Below are 21,171 nucleotides of genomic sequence, written 5' to 3'. Positions count from 1 at the left end.
TGCAGGTTTGTTACCTAGGTATACTCGTGCCATGGTGGTTTGCTGCACCTGTCAACCTGTCATCTAATGCCCTGCCTACATTAGGTATTTTTCTTAATGCTCTCCCTCCCCTTCCCCACTCAACCCCCCGACAGGCCCCAGTGTGTGTTGTTCCCCTCCCTGTGTCCATGTGTTCTCATTGAAGAACTAGTTTTAAAAAACATTTTATAAATTTTGAGTATCTCATTAAGAACCTCTCCTTAAAACTAGGCCTGGCCCAGGATGAGTTGTTTCGGGTGAGACAGTCACACCTGTCCTCAGAACGGCGTCATGTAGAGATAATGCAAACACCAGCCCAGTAAATTACAGGGAATTGACAGGATTCTCATTGGCTCCTCCTGTCTCCTTGCTCTAGGACATAGAAAAACTCAGTGATGTCTCCACTGGATATGCACAGGATCACCGTGTCAGCAGTAGGAGCTTGGCATCGCTCTTACTGCCTGAAGAGCCCGTCCACTTCCGCCCCATCTACAGGGGAGCCTCAGCTGCTTTTTGTATTCAGCTGTTTTGTATTGATGAGAAATACGAAGCAAGGCAAGTACTGACCTTCTGGCTGGCTGTCACAGTGAGAATCTCTTCTGGCATTGGTGGCCCAACATTTTAACTTTACAAAGCCAGTAATTTCCAAACCTGGCCCTCATCCTAATCTCCTGGGGAATTTTTAAAAACCACAAATTCCTAAGCCCCATCCAGAGATTCTGGTCCATCAAATTTTAACAAGGGCTAGAGAAGTGGGCTAGAAAGCTGGCCCACCTATGTAACAATTGGGAATCTGGAAAATTATCACTTACATAACCACATGCTGCTCCCATTCTGTAAAGTTTGCATTTCTTGGAGAATTTGGATTTGGGTTACTGGTTTTCTAGAGTCTTTGGTTGCAAGTAACAGAAAATCCAACCAAACTGGCTTTGGAAAAAAAATTGAATAATTGCCTCACATACCTAAGGATAACTCCAGTGATGAGACTAATTTAAATATGGCTTGATCTAGGATTTATTTAGATAACCAAATCAAGGACCAAGTTTCTCTGTCTACCTCTTCAGCCTGTGTATTAGTCTGTTTTCATGCTGGTGATAAAGACATACTCAAGACTAGGTAATTTATAAAGAAAAAGAGGTTTAATGAACTCACAGTTCCATATGGCTGGGGAGGTCTCACGATCATGGGGGAAGACAAAAGCCACATCTTACATGGCAGCAGGCAAAGAGACAATGAGAGCCAAGTGAAAGGGGTTTCCTCTTATAAAACCATGAGATCTCATGAGACTTATTCACTACCACGAGAACGGTATGGGGGAACTGCCCCCAGGATTCAGCTATCTCCCACAGGGTCCCTCCCACAACACTTGGGAATTGTGGGAGCTACAATTCAAGATGAGATTTGGGTGGGGACACAGCCAAACCATATCACCCTACTTCCCTACTATTGGCCCCTTTCTCAGAGGAGTGCCCCATCCTGGGCCTAAGACCACTGACAGTCTCAGGTCTGCATCAAAATCCAGTGAGGAGGACTTGCCAGGATGGGCCCAGCTTTTTCCAGCCAAAGTCCCATGAGGGCTGACAGGACTGTGTGTTCATTCCTGAGCCAAAGGCTGTGACGAGCCCATGCCACAAGGAGATGGAGGAGATGGACTCCATCCCTTAGCTCGTGCTCTACCCAGAATCTGCAGCTGGTGCCTCAGCTACATGGAATATCTGAGCGAGGGATAAGTTGACACCCAACAGCAATCCAGCAAGCAAGGAGGAAGCATGCATGGTGCTGGGCTTTGTCTAAAGCCCTGGCGCCCACCAGACCTCATAGCTACCCACCCTGCCCCTCCAGAACACCCATATGTTCAGTGCTTACTGTTCTCCTGTGGTCTGAACACTGGACGCTGCCCTCAGTGCCTGGATGCCACATCTGCTTAGCACCGACTCCTCATCTGTTCATAGAACCATCTCGAAGAGGAAATGATTGGCCCATTTTGATGGAATGGAAGGCTCTAGAATGTCTTTTAGATGACCAAGAATAGCTTGGTCATGTTCCCAATCTCCCAGCATCCCCTGGAACCATGTTGTACTTTAACTTTTTTCATCTTGAGTTTTTGGCTTCTATGGAGATCTGGGACATTGAAAAGATAAATTCTTTTTATTCTAATTGTGTTGTAGACATCTAAAAACTTGTAAAGCCTTTCTATATTTGTTGCTTTATATTTATTTTATCAGTACATTTAAATATGATTGTGCTTAGAGTATACTTTTTGAATTTTGAAACAGGAATTTGATGACACAGTGTAGTTTGCCTATGAACTTACATCTGCAGCTAGTCAGAAAATCTTCAACGGATAAAAGGGAAAAAGATCAGAAGCAGCCTATAATATTTCCCACCTCTCCTCTTAACTCTTTCAAAACAGGTGGGAAGGATCGGAGGCACAGAATGACCAATTTTGTTTTGGCTTTTCAAATGCACAGAGATTATTAATTGATGTGAAAGTGCCTTCAGTTCTGCAGAATACTTTATTACTGGCATACGAAGCTTGCGACTTATGCACCCCATTAGTGTTCAGCTAGACACATGTTCTGACTAGTGGTTGGCTAATCACTGCCCGAGGGGAGGGAGCTGTAAATCTCTATAAATGTCCACTGATGTTGCATTTGCTTGCAGGGCAGTGACAGTGCTTACTGTCTTGTTTACAGGTCGCTGGATTTTATGAATTTTGTTTTCAGTCTTTTTTCTGTAAGTACATGCTGAATTTTGAGAACTGATTTTGTAAGCTTAGAGAAGTTATATAAAAGTAAAATGTCATAAATTTATTATGCTATGAATGTTGAGGTTTGTGTTCTGAGAATAAGGTCAAATGGCATGTCATGAACTCATAAAAATAGAAAGTATTGTCATTTTCAAGAATTTGTAAGTCATGCTATTTTAGCAGTTCTCTTTAAATGCAAAATTTCTTTTAGACATAGCCTTACCAGTGTTTTATCAGAATCAAATCATTTATAGTAATATATGAAAATGTCAGAAATTAAAGTGAATGACACAGTTATGTTATTTGATAGATTATATTGGCTGTAAGTGTTCTGAAACTATCATAAGGCTTTTCTGAGGATAGCAAAGTAGGGACTTGTTGATTTTCAGGTTGGTATTTCTTTCCCTACTAGTTCCTCAGGCCTGACTTCATGCCTGTCTTGTAGAGGGGGCTCAACCCACATTGGTGAATGGGCCTGTAGGCTAATATCCAAGTGCAAATAAGATTCTCCATGTCAAGGTGTCCTGGGCTTCTGCCTACATTGTTGTCTCATTGTTCCCTAGGGATGGAGATCCAGCCGAACTCTCACACTTCTTTATTGAAGGAAAGAAAATGGGGAAGAAAGTTTTGAGGGACAAAATGTGTTTTTATAAAGACAGGCCTGTTAATTAAGTCAACAACTGTACTTCTTCAGTTGACTGATTTCAATAAAAATATCTATTGCTTTATATTTCCTGGATACTCTTTCTCATGAGGCAAAAACAAGTATACTTTAATTATTTTGTCTTAAAACTATGTGATGTTAAGTTTTATTTCCTCATTTTTATTATGATGAAGCTATGTAATAAGGCAATACGTTCTCCATCATAATTTTAATAAATTGATTATTAAGGCACTTTCAAAACAACGTGGATTACCCTAAACATAGGATTTACAAAGTTGGTTTCCCTCAAAGACTCCTCAAATAAATTTCACTAATTTTAATTATTTCCTATTTTAAAGTCCATGTAAAGGTAAATCTTTAACATTATAAAAGTAATGCTGGCTTTAAAAAGTTACAAGAGCTGTTTACATTTCAATTCTATTTGACTTCGGAACATGGACGACAGGAAAAAAATAACCTTGATTGCTTCATCCTTAATCCTTCAAATCCAAGATGAAGCAACTCATTATAGTTAGTCTCCCCCTCCCAGAGGAAGCCCACCCAGACTTGGCACCCAGTCCTTATTTTCAACTTGAGTATTTCAGCAACTTGACTCTCAGTTTCCCCAAAAGGAGTCCTGCTAATTTGCTAAAAAGAAGGAAGATAAGGTCAAACAATGATTCACTCCTTTGAGCTGCACAAATGTCCCCAGGGTTTTGGATTAGCACAAGTAATGCCTTCACAGGGTTCAAGAGGAGGCGAGATCCCAAAGGGACAAATTAGCTTTGGGAAGAGCAGGCTGCTTCTGCAGGGACCTGGCAGAGGATCAGGCAGCTGCGTGAAGCTCAGATAGCCTAGAGCAGCACTGTCCAGACATGGATTGTGGCCACATCGGTAATTCTGAATGTTCCAAGAGCCACAAGGAAAAAAAAGAAAAAGGAACAGATGAAGTTTATATGATAATATCTTTTATTTAACTTAATATGTCCCAATCCTGTTTTTAAAGAGACAGGGTCTCACTTTGCTGCATGCAGTGTCGCAATCATAGCTCACTACTGCCTCAAACTCCTTGGCTCGAGAGATCGTCCTGCCTCAGCCTCCCAAATAACTGGGACATGCCACCATGCCCAGCTAATTAAAAAAAAAAATTGTAGAGATGGGATCTCGCCATCTTGCCCAGGCTGGGCTCGAACTCCTGGGCTCAAGTGGTCCTCCCATCTTGACCTCCCAAAGTACTGGGGTTACAGAAGTGAGCCACTGTGCCTGGGCAAATGTAATCATTTCAACATATAATCAATATGAAAACTTATTAGTGAGCTATTTACATTCTTTTTCTCATGCTAAGTCTTTGAAGTCTAATATATATTTCACATCTATAGCACATCTCAATACAAGTCCTGAATTTTCATCAGAAATAGTTCATCTGTATTTAGATGTTATAAAATTTACAGTTGGATAAGTAGATTCACACAAACCAAGCACACGTAAAACTTTTCCAGTAATGGAATTAAGTATCAGTTTTTTTTTATTTAAATGAATTTAAATGAAATAAAATTTAAAATTTAGTTCTTTTGCCATACTAGCCACATTTCATTGTCTACTGTACTGACAGGGCAGGCCTAGAACAGGTGAATGACAGCCCTCAGGACATGCAGGACCTCTTGTGTCTACTAACTAAACCCACTGCCTAAGTTTAGTCATGCTCATGGATCTGTTCATCCAACTGGGATCATGTCATGATAAAATACATACACGTTGGTTTATGGATAATCACAGAATTTTAGAGCCAAAAAAGGCCGTAGTATCATCCTCCCATCTCTTAAGAGGAAGGGGCCACTGGTATAAGGTCACTTAGGAAGCAAGAGGCCTTTGCTAGGACACCATGCTACCTCACTGACTTTGTGACACAAGTGAACTTGCAAGTATGAATTGTCTTGGTTTAAAAACTACTTCCCCAGAAGAGTTATGCTGAATGACTGCCATTGTTTATAAGATTAATTTATTCAGGTTTCAGTGAGACACAAAGATACTTTTTCCATGCTCTTGTAGTTGCTTATTTCGTGAATTTTATGTGATTATTTTCCAAATTACAGGAAAGGTAATTTGAGTATCCTCTCCTTAATGAACACATTTTGCTTCTAGTTTTCTTGGTGTTTGTTAGAGAAATTTGTTTTTTGATTAATGGTTTTTTATTCTTTCTCTGTGTCCTGGTTTTTGATGATGTTAGGATAAGAACTTCTGTATAATTTCTCTGCCCCATCTAACCCCTGAGTTCATCCTCATCCAGAACTTCGTGAAAATGGTCCCTTTCAGCACCTGCACCCTCGAGCAGGACCTCTACGTCTTCCACCGGGCCGGCTTGCTCAAGTGAGTAGACACATGTTTGACCACACAGCAATCCATGAAATTACAGAAGACAAGGGAACAAGGAGCTCCCTGCTATTTTAATAATTTATTTTAAAGATCATCTTTTATTAGAAGAGGGCTTGATTAAGTGATTTTAACTAATACATTTAGAGAAAGAATGGCACTTGAGAAGAGATTTGTCCTGTCAGATATTAAAACATAATAGAGCTCCACAACAATCAAGACAAGGCCACGTTCACTGATTCTGTAGGCAGAACAATGTAACACAAGAAACAGACCCAGTATAGTAGGAACTCAGTGTGCAGATTGAGCTTTGTATGTGAGTGTGTGTATATAATACATTCATGACAAAGTGTGTGCCACAACAGTGGGGAAAGGAAGGATTCTTCTGTAAATGGTGGGACAAAATGAAGATAGAAACTTTTTTGATACTCTATCGTAAAATAGATTCTCAGGTGATTAAAGAGTTAAATGTAAATATTGAAAAATTTTTAAAAGAGTTAAATGTAAATATTTAAAAATTAGAAAATATATTTACAGTGCTAGGTTCTGTGCCAAGTTCTGGGAACACAATGGTGAACAACATACAGACATGGTCCCTGCCTTTTCAAGGCTTATGGACACACATTGTGTAAAACTGTAACTGTGATGGGAGTAACCAGTGCTGGACATGTGGTACTGAGCATGGAACATTGGGAGAGTTGGCCCAGCCAGATGAAGCTTTCCTGAGAAAGTAATATGGAGTGCTGGATTAGGAAAGCGAGTAAAGACTGACCTTTATCACGTCTCAGAATGAGAAAGTTCTTTTTAAAACATGAAAGAAAAAAATTAAGGTTTCTTATACTATACCAAGTTTTTTGAACCACCTGATTTAATTAAAATGTAACTGACCAACAGAAGGATGTTTTAAACAAATATGGCAGACAAAAGGTAGGTATATTTAATATATAAAGAGCTTTAATGAATCAATAAGAAAATCATTTAATTCCTAAATAGAACAATTAATAAAAGGCATGACCAGACTGTACAGGAAAAAAAATCCAAAAATCAGTGTATATTTAATATCTTCTATCTTATTTTTACAAAATATTCTGAGGCTCATCAAACTGCACACTTGAAATGAGGGCCTTTTATTGTATGTAAATTAGACCTCAATAAAGTTGACGCACAATCTTCTGACGAGAGGTTTGGTGGAGGAGCGTCAGAGAGCTCGCTCTGTAAGTGCTGTGTTAACCATTTGAGTGAAACTTTGAGAAACATCCTAGATGTTCACTTCATAATTAGGTACTGGTTAAATGAATTTTAGCAAATTCATTTAGTACATTATGATGAAGATTTGAAGAAATAAAACCAGATTTCTGTATCCTATGTGGAAAGATATCTAGGATGGTGAGAAAAACAGTCAAACAACAATAGTACAAGTACTAATACTAATGATAATTAACATGTATTGAGGATTTGTAGTGTGCCAGGCGCTTTCTTAATAATCACTTTCCATGTATCAACACTCACAGTGACCTAATTAGTTAGGTATCATTATTCTCATTTCACAGGTAAGAAGACTGAGACATAGAGAGGTTGAGTAACTAGTCTACAGTCCACACAGCAGAAAGTGGCAGAACTGAAATTGGAACCTAGGCTTTTAGCTTACGGAGCCAACTCATGACCACCCTACATACTGTTTCTTTCCATGGTGTGGTTGGTGTAATCCCATCTGATTGTTGTAAAGTGTTCATAGGTAGCAGTCAGCACTATTGCTAAACTGTTGTATCAGAGTGACCCCTAAACACACTTGAGCCAGTTCTGTCTCTGTCCTGCAGTAGTCCAGACATGAGCATGTGGTCTAAGGAGACTATCAGCTTTTTTCCCATGAAATTGTCCAGGAACTGAAGTTCCTTCTCTTATTGCTCCTCCACTCCATAGAGCAAGGGTCTTTACCTAACATATCCAGAGAGAAGCATGAGGTCTGTGAATCTGGATGGGAAGGAAAACGACATCTTTATTCCACTAACCTGTAAGTGAAGTTTAGTGTGTCCTTCCATTGTGACTGGAGCTAGCAGGTCTCATAGTGTTAGCAGAAACCACGACTTTGTAGCCAGTGGAAGTGACAGATATTTTCATTCATGTTTTTGTTGTTGCAGATGTCTCAAAAATATCACATATATTTACCCTACTTTGAAATTTCAGTGATTTTATTCTCAACCAGAATTTGTTATTTAATGCATTAACAAAGAGGCACAGGCATTACTGTAACACATTTTTAAAAACATTTTGCTAACTGTGTTTCAAGATAATTTGTAATCCTCTGTGTTTTATTTTATGAATGTAGAAACATTTGTCTGGGAAGGAGTTCACAGCATCACCAGAGGGTTAAAGGGCTCTATGGCATGCAAGAGTTTCAGACCCATGGCCAGAGTGGACTTTTCCTCCTTGTGCTCAGAGCTAGCTCCAAGCGCCGTAGCCACATTGCAGCCCACAGGGAAGGGTGGAACGAGAAGTGGAGGAGGGGAAGCACTTTCCTCTCAGGGACATGAATTACCTCTGTTCATATTGTGTGCTAAGGAACTTGGTCTCATGGCCCTACTTAGCTGCAAGGGAGCCTGCAAGATACGTTGCTGGCAGGTTGGGCATGTGCCCAGTAAGAAACTCAGTTGATTCCTTAATTAAAAAGAAGAGGAAAAAGGATACTATGCGAACATTATATCTAGTTTTTATCTTGTGTATGTACAGAAGTTCTAAAAAGGTACATAGGATTTCATTAACCTTATATGCCTCTGGGAAACAGGACTGGGAATTGTAGGTGAAGATGGTGACTTTTTGCATTGCATCTATCTGTTATGTTTGATTTTTTTTTGTTTTAATTAATAAACTTTTTTTTTTTAGACAGCATCTCATTCTCTTGCCCAGGCTGGAGTGCAGTGGCACTATCATGGCTCACTGGAGCCTCAACCTCCCAAGCTCAGGTGATCCTCCCATCTCAGCCTCCCAAGTAGCCAGGACCACAGACCTGTGCCACAACACCTGGCTGAGTTTTGTATTTTTTGTGGAGATGGGGTTTCATCATGTTCCCCAGGCTTATCTTGAACTCTCCTGGGCTCAAGCAGTTCACCCACCTTGGCCTCCCAGTGTTGCAATTACAGGCGTGAGCCACCACACCTGGCCAGTAAACTTTTTTTGAAAAGAGTAGTTTTAGGTTTACAGCAAAATTGAGCAGAAAGTGCAGAGAGTTCTCACAAGTCCCTTCTCCACCACCATACACAGACTCTTGCATCATGAACATCCGGCACTAGTTTGGCACATTTGTTGTAATCAATGAACCACCACTGACGTATCATTATCAACCAATGTCCATAGTTTACATTAGGGTTCACTGTTGGTGTTGTACATCCTATGGCTTTGGACAAATGTGTAATGACATGTATCCACTGTTATGATAGCACACAGAATAGTTTTCCTCTCCTAAACATCCTCTGTGCTCTGTCTGTTCATCCCTCATTTCCCACAACACTGTCAACCACTGGTCTTTTTACTGTCTCCAGAATTTTACGTTTTACAGAATGTCATAAAGTTGGAATCTTGTTAGTAGCCTTTTCAGATTGGCTTTTTTCACTGATTAATATGTTTTTAAGGTTCCTCCATGTCTTTTCATGACTGGCTAGCTTATTTCTTTGTAGCCCTGGATAATATTCCGTTGTCTGGATGTTCCACAGTGTGTCTACCCATTTATCTACTTGAAAAACCTCATGTTGCTTTCAAGTTTGAGCAGTTATGAATAAAGCTGCTATAAACATTCATGTGTAGGTTTTTATGTGGGTGTAAGTTTTCAACTTTTAGATGACTACCAAAGAGTGCAATTGCTGGATCCTATGACCAGAATATGCTTAGTTTTACAAGAAACTGTCAAACTGTCTGACAGAGTGGCTGAGCCATTTTGCATTCCCACCAGCAGTGAATGAGTTCCCGCTGCTGCACACCCTTGCCAGCATTTGGTGTCATCAGTGTTTTGGATTTTGGCCATTCTAATCAGTATGTTAGTGGTACCTCGCTGTTTTAATGACATGTGGTGTTGAGCATGTCTTATATGCTTATTTGCCAACTGTGTGTCTTCTTTGGTGAGGTGTCTGTTTAGGTCTTTTGCCTATTTTTAAATGGGTTATTTCTGTTTGAATTTTTAAAAATCAGTGGGTGTGCAGTACTTCTGTGATGGAAAAATGTAGTTAATTTTTTCTACACTGAGATTTTATATTGTATTATGATTCAAGTAGAATTTTTAAAAATGTACTTTATACTCTGCATTCTTAAATGCATTGGTGACTTTTTTTCTTGGAGTTTTCACTCTGAATAAATCCAGTTGAATAAAGGCACTGGAGATGGAGAGCAATGAGATGATACGGATCTAGGAAGGGGTCATTGGTCTGGCTGTAGTAGCGGCCTTGTTCTTAGTAGCTTTAATTACATAATTTACATTCATATTCTTTTCTTACACACTCTTTTACTATGTCCATGCATTACTTTTCTTAAAAATAAAATCTCAATCTTTTAAATGATGAGACTTTCCACACTTGTCCGGGAATTAGTTTGGTTGCAGTGGAGCCCTGGCTTTTCTTTGTAACCTTTTTCAGTGCCAGCTTCTTTTTCTTGAATGACTTGCATTTAAAATTGGAGCTCCTGATGTATACCTGGGTTCTTTTCTGATTAAAGACTCAGAAGCGGAACTAGTTTTTGTGTCTTTCACAAGTCATGTGTTGTCGCAGTTGCCACCTGAGCCCTCATCAGGAACCCTCCTTCACAGCCTCCTCCAGTTTGTCGCCAGCACACCTGCCAGCCCACACCAGGTTCCCTGCCTGTGTGCTCCTGTAGCTTCTCCAAGTGCCATGGTTGTGCCCATTGCCTTTTTCCATTCAAGAAGCTATGCACGGTCCCATAGGGGAAGGCATCCCTCAAAACCCACACACTTATCACCGTTAGGGGTGAACATGGCAGTGGGCAGTTGTTTTCTACAGAAAGCATAGATCTCCTCTTTAATTCTTTAAACCATATTCTAAGCATAAAAAGCTTTTTAGTGAAACCACACATTTAATGTTAAAAATGGTAGCTTTGCCTGTCAATATTGCTCAGTTCCTATAGGGAGTACAACATCGCTCTTCCCTTTGCTCTTTTAAAGTCCACACTCCTGCACCCTCTCCAGGCAGCTGATCTGATGGTGGCTGCAGGAGTGGAGGAGAGAAAGGACGGCAGCCAACCTGAAGAGGCTCCTACAGAAATGAGAAGGAAGAGCAACCCCCACCCTTACACCCCAGCAATGTTTGTATTTAAAAAAAAAATGAGTTTACTAACAAATGAATTTGATGGAATTTCATATCACACAAAATGAAGTTTGGAAATGTGAGAGTGGGGGAGACCTTAAAGAAGACTTCCCATCACCTTTCTGGGTTCTTGGCATCAGTTACCCCGAGGTGGCAGTGCCTGCACAGGGCCATCCCCTTCTGTCCCCGCGTCCCCATGGCATTGTCTTTAAGTGCCGAGGTGTTTCCAGCCAGTCCCCTGCACCTGCGTGTCAGCCAGGAGTGCAAGAGGAGCTCAGGTGCAGCAGCCAGGGTCCTTTGTAAGTCAGGGCACTATCCAGTGATGCTCAGTGACATGCACCCTTTGTATCTGTGAGGACTCACACCTGGCTTTTAGAAAGTGAGACTTTATAAGAACTTGTTTGTCCCTTAAAGAAGGCCATCGGGGTGGGCTGGGCATACGGCCATCATGGACCGTGGCATATTCTTCCTTCTTGCTCCTTAGCACCTGGCTTCCCTTCTCAAGGTTACCTCATTTTACTCAAGGACAGTTCTTTCTTCATATGCTCTTCAGTTCCACTGCAGGTGTGGTCCAGGGATCGGCAGCAGCAGCATCTGCTGAGACTTTGCTAAAATGCAGAATCCCAGGCCCTGCCCCAGGTTTTCTGAATCTGTGTTGCTAACAAGTGCACCAGTTGACTTTCATGCACATTAAAAGTTTGAGAAGCACTGTAGGGGCTTCTGTTCGTTTGTTTGTTGTTTTTTGAGATGGAGTCTCACTCTGTCGCCCAGGCTGGAGTGCAATGTGTGATCTTGGCTCATTGCAAGCTCTGCCTCCCGGGTTTCATGCCATTCTCCTGCCTCAGCCTCCTGAGTAGCTGGGACTACAGGCACCGGCCACAATGCCCAGCTAATTTTTATTTTATTTTTTATTTTTAGTAGAGACGGGGTTTCACCGTGTTAGCCAGGATGGTCTCAATCTCCTGACCTCCTGATCAACCCACCTTGGCCTCCCAAAGTGCTGGGATTACAGGCATGAGCCACTGTGCCCGGCCAGGGCTTCTGCTTTTTTAATGAATACATCATCTGGTAGAAAAGAATTGTGATTTATTACAAAAGAAACTATCATCAGAGTGAGCAGACAACCTACAGAATACGAGAAAATTTTTGCAATCTGTTCATCTGACAAAGGTCTAACATCCACAGTCTACAAGAAACTTAAACAAATTTCCAAGAAAATAACAACCCCATTAAAAAGTGGGCAAAGGACCATGAACAGACACTTCTCAAAAGAAGACATTCATGCAGCCAACAAACGTGAAAAAAAGCTCAAAATCAAGCTCAAAATCACATTAGAGAAATGCAAATCAAAACCACAAAGAGCTAGCATATCATGCCAGTCAGAATGGCGATTATTAAAAAGTCAAGAAACAACAGATGCCGGCAAGACTATGGAGAAATAGGAACACTTTTACACTGTTGGTAGGAATGTAAGTTAGTTCAACCATTGTGGAAGAAAGTGTGCTGATTCCTCAGAAACCTAGAACTAGAGATACCATTTGACCCAGCAATCCTATTTCTGGTATATACCCAAAGGAATATAAATCATTCTATTTTGAAGATACATGCACGCATATGTTCATTGCAGCACCATTCATAATTGCAAAGACACGAAATTAACCCAAATGCCTGTCACTGATAGACTGGATAAAGAAAATGTGGTACCATAGAATACTATGATACCATGGAATACTATGCAGCCATAAAAAAGAAACAAGACTACGTCCTTTGCAGGGACATGGATGCAGGTGGAAGCCATTATTCTCAGCAAACTAACACAGAAACAGAAAACCAAACACCACATGTTCTCACTTATAAGTGGGAGCTGAATGATGAGTACACATGAACACATGTGGGGGCCGGGAGGAACAACACACATTGGGGCCTATCAGTGGGGGTCCGAGGGGAGGAAGAGCATCAGGATAAGTAGCTAATGCTTGCTGGGCTTAATACCTAGGTGATGGGTTGACAGGTGCAACAAACCACCATGGCACACTATGTAACATATGTTTGTCCTGCACATGTATCCTGGAACTTAAAATAGAATTAAATTAATTTTTTAAAAAAGAATTGTGATTATCTGTCTTCCAAATACAGATTTTCTATAAAACATATAAGCCATACCTACTTTACTTTTTATTCTTTTATTTTATATTTATTTCTTTTTCTAGACAACTTTAGAAGTTTAAAGGCCACACCTACTTTAAACCTTTTATGATCTAGTAATTTTTTGGTACTGTTGAGTTACTAAGTTTCTTCTATATATAAATATAACCTTTTGGTTAGATTTGTAAGAATATGTGGACTCTAACTGTTTTACATATTTTTTTCTATTTATATCATAATGCTTTAATTTCTCTTGCTTGTTTCTAGTTCCTGGCCCTTCTTTTTTCATACACACTTTCCACCTGTGTTTTTCTAAAACCATTTTTTGCATTTCAAAATGTACATTAACAATGAGAATGCTTTCAGTTGGAAAGAAAAACCAACTCAGAATGGCTTCTGCTTTAGGACATGTACTGGCTCACATAAGCAGGATGTCCGGAGATAGGCAGGGCTTTAGGATTTGTATCTCCAGGGCCTTGGTTTATTTCCTTTCTTCCACCCTCCCTCCATCCTGAAATTGACGTCTATCACATTGACAAAATGGCCACTGGGTTCTGGGGTGCAGGAGGAGAGTACTGGCTGATGTCTGTTTTCCTTCTCAGAGACCCCAGCAAACCCCCTCATTCATCCAGTAAAATCCACAGCACTGACTGCAAACGTGTGCCAGTCCTATTCCAGGTGCTGGGGAAACAGAAATGATGCAAACAGATAGAAATTCTTGCCCACACCGGGGGCATTCTAGATGGTGGAGAAAGATGTAAAGGAAAGAGATCCAAATGCACAGTATGTAGGCACTGAGGGCGAACATGAAGAGTATAGCAGGTGCGGAGAGGGGATCGGAAGCGCTGAGTGGGAGAGAGGCTGCCATTTTGCCTAGGGTGACAGGAAGGGTGGCCATGAGTAAAGACCTGAAGGAGGTGAGGAGGAGTCACTTGGGCATGGTGAGGGCTCAGGTCCTCTACACCTACTCTTTAAAAATATATCATGTTCTTCTATTTTTTGCTTCACTTCTCTTGACATTTGGGATGAATTGTTTCTGCTCTTAAGTTTGGTTACTTTAAATTTCATGACCTCATGTTCTGGTCCTCCACCTAATTTTGTTCTTCTTCCCTTGGGAAATTATATTTGTGTCTGTCATCTGCCCTCTGGCTGTGCTGGTGAGCACTGGGACAAATTACTCATTCAGTCGTTAGTGATGGCTACCTCTTCTGTCAACACATTCCACACCCAGGTTCCCTCTCCTTTTGTTTAGTGACTACAGGCCTTTGAGATGAGAACATTTCCTAATGTTTATATTAACTTGCACTTTAATTGTGAATAAATTAAATGCTTTCTTTATGATACATTTTCTTCATATATTAACCTCTAGGACATTTCCAAACTTAATACGGCGTGAGTGTGTGCTACAGATGATGATTCCTTTTCTATTTCAGCTGCTTGCTCATTCTTGACCTACCCACTGGCTTTTCTGTCCTCTTGTTTATTCATTAGTGGAGAACACATTCAGGTGAATTGGTCACCCACTCCATCTTGCCACCCTTTCACATGATGCTTTTCTGAAATTTGACATTTTAAATGTGGGGAAACATTTCAGATGTATTTGGCTAACCAATATTTATTGTGCTAGGAATAATTTTTTGTAAATAAATATTTACTGCTGAGTTAGATCATACAGCCATCAACTTGGCTCGGTAAATAAAATGCATTTAGCTAGTTGTCCTTTAAGCAATTACTCCCCTCACCATTTCTGTCTTCTTTGCTTTTCTGTGGGTGACTCACACAGAAAGTTACCATTGTACCTATTTCAGGCCCGTGTTATTGTGGAGAGTGTTTTAACATCATCAGTCCTTGGCCCCTTCTGCTTTTAATCAGCCACCTTGAACGGAACCCAATAGAAACCTCATTTTTAATTTTGTGGGTTTTGTTTATTTATTTTTGATTTAAACTGAAATACTAATGACTATCAAATTGTTTCATGATTCCATTACAACGATCACTTCTTTGGAATTTAGAAAGACTCAAATCACTTTTTGTTCTCCCTGTCATTTCATTTTTATTTACTGGTATTAAAAAATTGCCCTATTTTCTGCAATACATAAAGGGCATCCAGATAGGAAGAGAGGAAGTCAAACTATTCCTGTTTGCAGATGACATGATCCCGTATCTTGAAAATCTCATAGTCTCTTCCCCAAAGCTCCTTAAGCTGAGAAACAACTTCAGCAAAGTCTCAGGGTATAAAATCAATGTGCAAAAATCACTGATATTCCTATACACCAACCACAGTCAAGCCTAGAGTCAAATCAAGAGCGCAATCCTATTCACAATTGCCAAAAAAAAAAAATAAATAATAATATACCTAGGAATACACCTAACCAATGACAGATGAAAGATCTCTACAAGGAGAACTACAAAACACTGCTCAAAGAAATCAGAGATGACACAAACAAATGGAAAAACATTCCATGCTAATGGATAGAAAGAATCAATATCATTAAAATGACCATGCTGCCCAAAGCAATTTATAGATTCAATACTATTCCTATTAAACTACCACTGACATTTTTCACAGAACTAGAAAAAACTATTTTAATATTCATATGGACCCGAAAAAGAGCCGGAATAGCCAAGGCAATCCAAAGCAAAAAGAACAAAGCTGGAGGCATCACCCTACCTGACTTCAAACTATACTGCAGGGCTACAGTAACCAAAACAGCATGGTACTGGTACAAAAGCAGACACATAGACCAATGGAAGAGAATAGAGAACCCAGAAATAAGCCTGTACACCTACAACTATCTAATCTTCAACAAACCTGACAAAAGCAATGGGGAAAGGATTCTCTATTCAATAAATGGTGATGGGATAACTGGGTAGCCATATGAAGAAGACTGAAACTGGACACCTTACACCATATGCAAAAATTAACTCAAGGATTAAAGACTTAAATGTAAAACACAAAACTATAAAAACCCCGGAAGACAACCTAGGCAGTACCATTCTGGATATAGGAATGGGCAAAGATTTCATGATGAAGACGCCAAAAGCAATTGCAACAAAAGAAAAACTTGACACATAGTATCTAATTAAAATGCTTCTGCACAGCAAAGGAAACCATCCACAGAGTGAACAGACAACCTATAGAATGGAAGGAAGTTTTTGCAAACTATGCATCTGACAAAAGTCTAATATCCAGCATCTATAAGGAACTTAAACAAATTTACAAGGAAAAAATAACCCCATTAAAAACTGGGCACCTGTAGTCCCAGCTACTCAGGAGGCTGAGGCAGGAGAATGGCGTGAACCCATGAAGTGGAGCTTGCAGTTAGCCGAGATCATGCCACTGCACTCCAGCCTGGGCAACAGAGTGAGACTGTGTCTCAAAAAAAAAAAAAAAAAAAAGATACTGGGCAAAGGACATGAATAGACCCTTTTCAAGAGAATACATACATGCAGCCAACAATCGTACAAAGAAAAGCTCAACCTCACTGATCATTAGAGAAATGCAGATCAAAACCACAAAGAGATACCATCTCACACCAGTCAAAATGACCATTACAAAAAAGTCAAAAAATAACAGATGGCAAGGTTGCAGAGAAACAGGAATGTTTATACTCTGTTTGTGGGAGTGTAAATTAGTTCAACCATTGTGGAAGACAGTGTGATGACTCCTCAAAGACCTAAAACCAGAAATAACATTCCACCCAGCAGTCCCACTACTGAGTATATATCCAAAGGAATATAGATCATTCTAAGGACACATACACACACATGTTCACTGCAGCACTATTCCCAATAGCAAAGACATGGAATCAATCTAAATGCCCATCAATGGTAAAGTGGATAAAGAAAATGTGGTACATATACACCATGGAATACTATGCAGCCATAAAAAAGAATGAGATCTTGTCCTTTGCAGGAACATGGATGGAGCTGGAGTCCATTATCCTTAGCATACTAATGCAGGAAGAGAAAACCAAATACCACACATTCTCACTTATAAGTGGGAGCTAAATAATGAGAACACATGGACACCTAGAGGGGAACAACAGACACACTGGGGCAAATCAGAGGGTGGAGGGTGGGAGGAGGGAGAGGATCAGGAAACCTAATTAATGGGTACTAGGCTTAATACCTGGGTGATAAATAATCTCTACAACAAACCCCCATGACACAAGTTTACCTATATAACCAACCTTCACATGTACCCCTGAACTTCAAGTAAAAGTTATATGTATATATATACAACTTTTATGTGTGTGTGTGTGTGTGTATATATATATACACACATTTATGTGTATACATACTTTTATGTGCATATATATATAATATATATACACACACACACGCATAACCTTGTAAGTGTCTAAAACAATTCATCCACTCAATTTGGTATTGAAAAGTTGTGTTAAATCTTTTTCCTTCCACTTTCATATATGATATTCTACTTTATCGTGTGTGTGATCTGATTAAATACTAGAAACTCTGATCCTTGAGGTCAAAGTCAGCCAAAAACAGGGAGAAGCAAACCTCTTGTGAAGCAGGTGACCCAGACTGCAAGACTCTCAGGACTCAAGAAGGGGCCAGTGGGCGGGGCTTCATCACTTCTTCACGGAGAGGTGTCATTTCCTGAGGACTAACAGGTTAGAGCATTTAAGTACATCAGAGAGAGAAAGCATAAGAGAGAGGTGACCTGGAGAGGTAAAGCCTTGGGAAGCCCTCCAGATACCTTGCTTTTTCTGTGGATAGAAGAAGCCATGTGGATGGGTAATGAAAAACATAGCTAATCTCCCTCACTGATTCAGGGTGGCTTTAGAACCATACTTGCACCCTAGGGAAAAGAACGCTAAACTCTTCTGGTTACTGAGTACACATTTGCTTCTGGGAAGGTCAGGCAAGGTATGTGGAACAGATAGAGGGAGGTGGGAGTGTTCTCCTTCCTGGCCATGGGACTGAAAGAAGGGAGCCACCATAATAGCTAAAATGAAAGAATGACTAAAATGAGAGAAGCAACTTCCTATTTGAAACTTGCAGAGAGATGAAAATAGGGCCACGTTTAGGTGCATCCAATGAGCCACCATCTTCTGAGGTCCTGCCAGGCCTAAGTCAGTACATAATCATTGAAGCAGACTTTGTTTTATTGGATATTTATTTAGCAGATTTAAAGTTCATTCCACAGAAGGTCTTGGTATCATTTTATAGACCCTCAATGAATAAAGCTTTATGATTTATCTGAGAATAGGGCAAGAAATAAAGATAGCTGCTTGATAATTTGACAACAGTATTCTGTTGGTATAGATGACATGATATATATATATATATATATATAAATATATATATATATATATTTGAGATCCATGTCATTTTAATTAAGGATTCTAATGAGTGTTTTTTGTTGAGAATAAAATAGTATGCATCCTGACAACTTTGTCTTGAAGTCATTGTATTTTTCAAGGTGCTTTCTCTAGCAAAAACACAGATGAAGGTCTCCATAACAATTGGTCTGTTTCTAACCTCATGTGCCTTATTTAAAACTTTAAAGAATTTCAGAATTATTTCTCAAAATATGGTCTGGAGTCAATAGCAGTTCAGCTCCACGAGAGCAGAAATTGTGGATTGTCTGTTTCCCTGATGTATCCCCAGCACCCAGAACACACAGGGCACACAGCAGATGTTTAATAAATATTTGTGATGGAGTGAATGAATAATTCTTAATGAATCCATGTTAATCCTTGATTTTAAGGAAATATGTCTTAAGAGTTTATTTCTTACATTTATTCATTTTTCACTTTTTCCTGCCAATTGCTGTGTAGAAGCAACTAGAAGCAATTAAAAGCAATTTACTTTGTAAAGGAAATACCCATGTAGCAACAAGTATGTGTCCCGTTTTTGTTTGTTTTTTTGTTTTTTGCTATGAGAATGCTTTATTAGGCAAAACCACATACTATGAAAATGCTTTAAAATGCAACAGGTGGAGATGTGAAGACACAAAGAACAAGTGCATAGTGACACACGGCTATCAGAACACACTAAGTAAAGAATCCACACCTCTTCCTCCCTTTACCCAGAAAACAAAGGAGCTACACCACCTCCTCCTCAGGTCTCCCACATCTCATTCTAGTTAAAGCAAAAACAAACAGGCTGCTATTCTCAGCACCCACTGTAGGAGGAATAGTGTATATACAGCCACCTTGCCTCAGAGCCTGCCAAAAAAAGGTCACATGTGGAATAAGACCTACATTCGGAATTTTTTTTTTTTTTTTTTTTTTTTTTTTTTAGATAGAGTCTCACTCTTTTGCCCAGGCTGGAGTGCAGTGGCATGATTTCGACTCACTGCAACCTCTGCCTCCTGGGTTCTGGGTTCAAGTGATTCTGGTGCCTTGGCCAACCAAGTAGCTGGGATTATAGGCGTGAGCCACCATGCACAGCTATTTTGTATTTTTAGTAGAGATGGAGTTTCACCATGTTGGCTGGGCTGGTCTTGAACTCCTGGTCTCAAGTGATCCTCCTGCCTTGGCCTCCCAAAGTGCTGGGATTACAGATGGGAGCCACCTCACCCAGCCAGCCTACATTCTGCTTTTTGAGCTGAATAAAAACCTTTTGGGAGATAGTTCTCAGAGGCAAATACAGACAGAGAGAGCAGCCCCATCCAGTAGCAATACACTCAGAGCCACGTGTAATTTTAGATTTTTGAATAGCCACACTAATTTAAAAATCAAAAAGTAGGTGAAATTAATTGTAACATTTCTTATTTAACCCATTATATCCAAAATATTATTGTTTCAGCATATAATCAATATTTAAAAAGCACGAATGAGATACTTTATATTACTTTTTTGTACCAAGTCCACAATTCAGTGAATATTTTATTCTTACAGCACATCTCAGTTCTGAGTACCACATTTCAAGTGTACGGGCTCTTGTACTGGACAGTGTCATTTTAGAGGAGGGCACAAACATACTGCCATTGCCTGTTCCTCCCCCTGAAATTCTAGGAACAAAGGAAAGCTCTGAAATATTCCTCTTTGGTGAATATGAATAGCAGAGATGAATGCAAAATGGTTGTGACCCCTAATCACCAGTAGATTTCCATGGACAGACTGTTGAAACAATGTTTGCAGTTTTGTGCTCCTTTGCAGGAAGATAGCCCCATGTCCCACTGAACATTTATTGGGCACCACTGTAGGCTACAAAAAGCCCTGGCCTTTTGGAGTGGACCATGATATGGTCTGAGCTTCAAGCCTTACTGGGGGAAGATGTCCACTTACTCTCACTTTCCAGTCTAGTATCCAACAACACTCTTTATAACTCAGTTATAGTATTTATTATATGTAAAAAAAGAAAAAAAAAAACAAAAAGACATGTAAAAAGCATGGAGAAGCTCTCTGGCTATCTCCATGCAAGCTTCATGATTAGTTCACTTAACAGCTATTTATTGAGCATCTACCATGTGCCAGGCATTGCTCTAGCCATGAGGTGGCAGCAGTGAGCAAATAGACCAACACTCCCATCTTTGTCAAGTTTTATTCTAGTGGAAGGAGACAAACAGTGAAAAAAAAAAAATAAAGAGAAAGTAGGAAGTGCTGTGGAGAAAAATAGAAAAGGGAATGAGGTTGGAAAGTCAGGGTCCAAATTTTAAATAGGGTTTCAGGGTCATTGAGAGGGTGAAGTTTCAGCAAAGACTCAAATGTTGAAGTGATGGAACAGGCTCATAGATTTGCTGGAGGAGAGTTACAGATAGGAACTTCTGATGAGGTAACCTCTGATGAGGTAGGAACTTCCTCAGGTAAGAAATTCTGATGAGGCAGGAACTTCTGATGAAGTAGGAACTTTCTCAGGTAGGGAATTCTGATGAGGTAGGACCTTCTGTTGAGGTAGGACTTCTGATGAGGTAAGAACTTCTAATGAAGTAGGACCTTCTGTTGAGGTAGGAACTTCTGATGAGG

The 21,171-nt window shown here is 40.0% G+C and overlaps 1 protein-coding gene across 3 annotated transcripts in view; it reads left to right on the top strand.

Moving 5' to 3' along the window:
- CFAP61 (cilia and flagella associated protein 61) overlaps positions 1-21,171 on the top strand; it is a 293,282-nt gene that overhangs the window by 100,128 nt on the left and 171,983 nt on the right. For all 3 annotated transcript variants that reach the window (XM_074004665.1, XM_074004666.1, XM_005568227.4), the window contains exons 11-13: positions 395-573; positions 2,715-2,754; positions 5,638-5,777. In XM_074004665.1, coding sequence (XP_073860766.1) covers positions 395-573; positions 2,715-2,754; positions 5,638-5,777 — 359 coding nt within the window. The remainder of the gene's footprint in view (positions 1-394; positions 574-2,714; positions 2,755-5,637; positions 5,778-21,171) is intronic.

The sequence above is a fragment of the Macaca fascicularis genome, chromosome 10 (assembly GCF_037993035.2).
Source record: "Macaca fascicularis isolate 582-1 chromosome 10, T2T-MFA8v1.1".
Taxonomy (NCBI): Eukaryota; Metazoa; Chordata; class Mammalia; order Primates; family Cercopithecidae; genus Macaca; species Macaca fascicularis.
The sequence above is the reverse complement of the archived record's forward strand: the minus strand, read 5'-3'. Positions and strand labels throughout refer to the sequence as shown.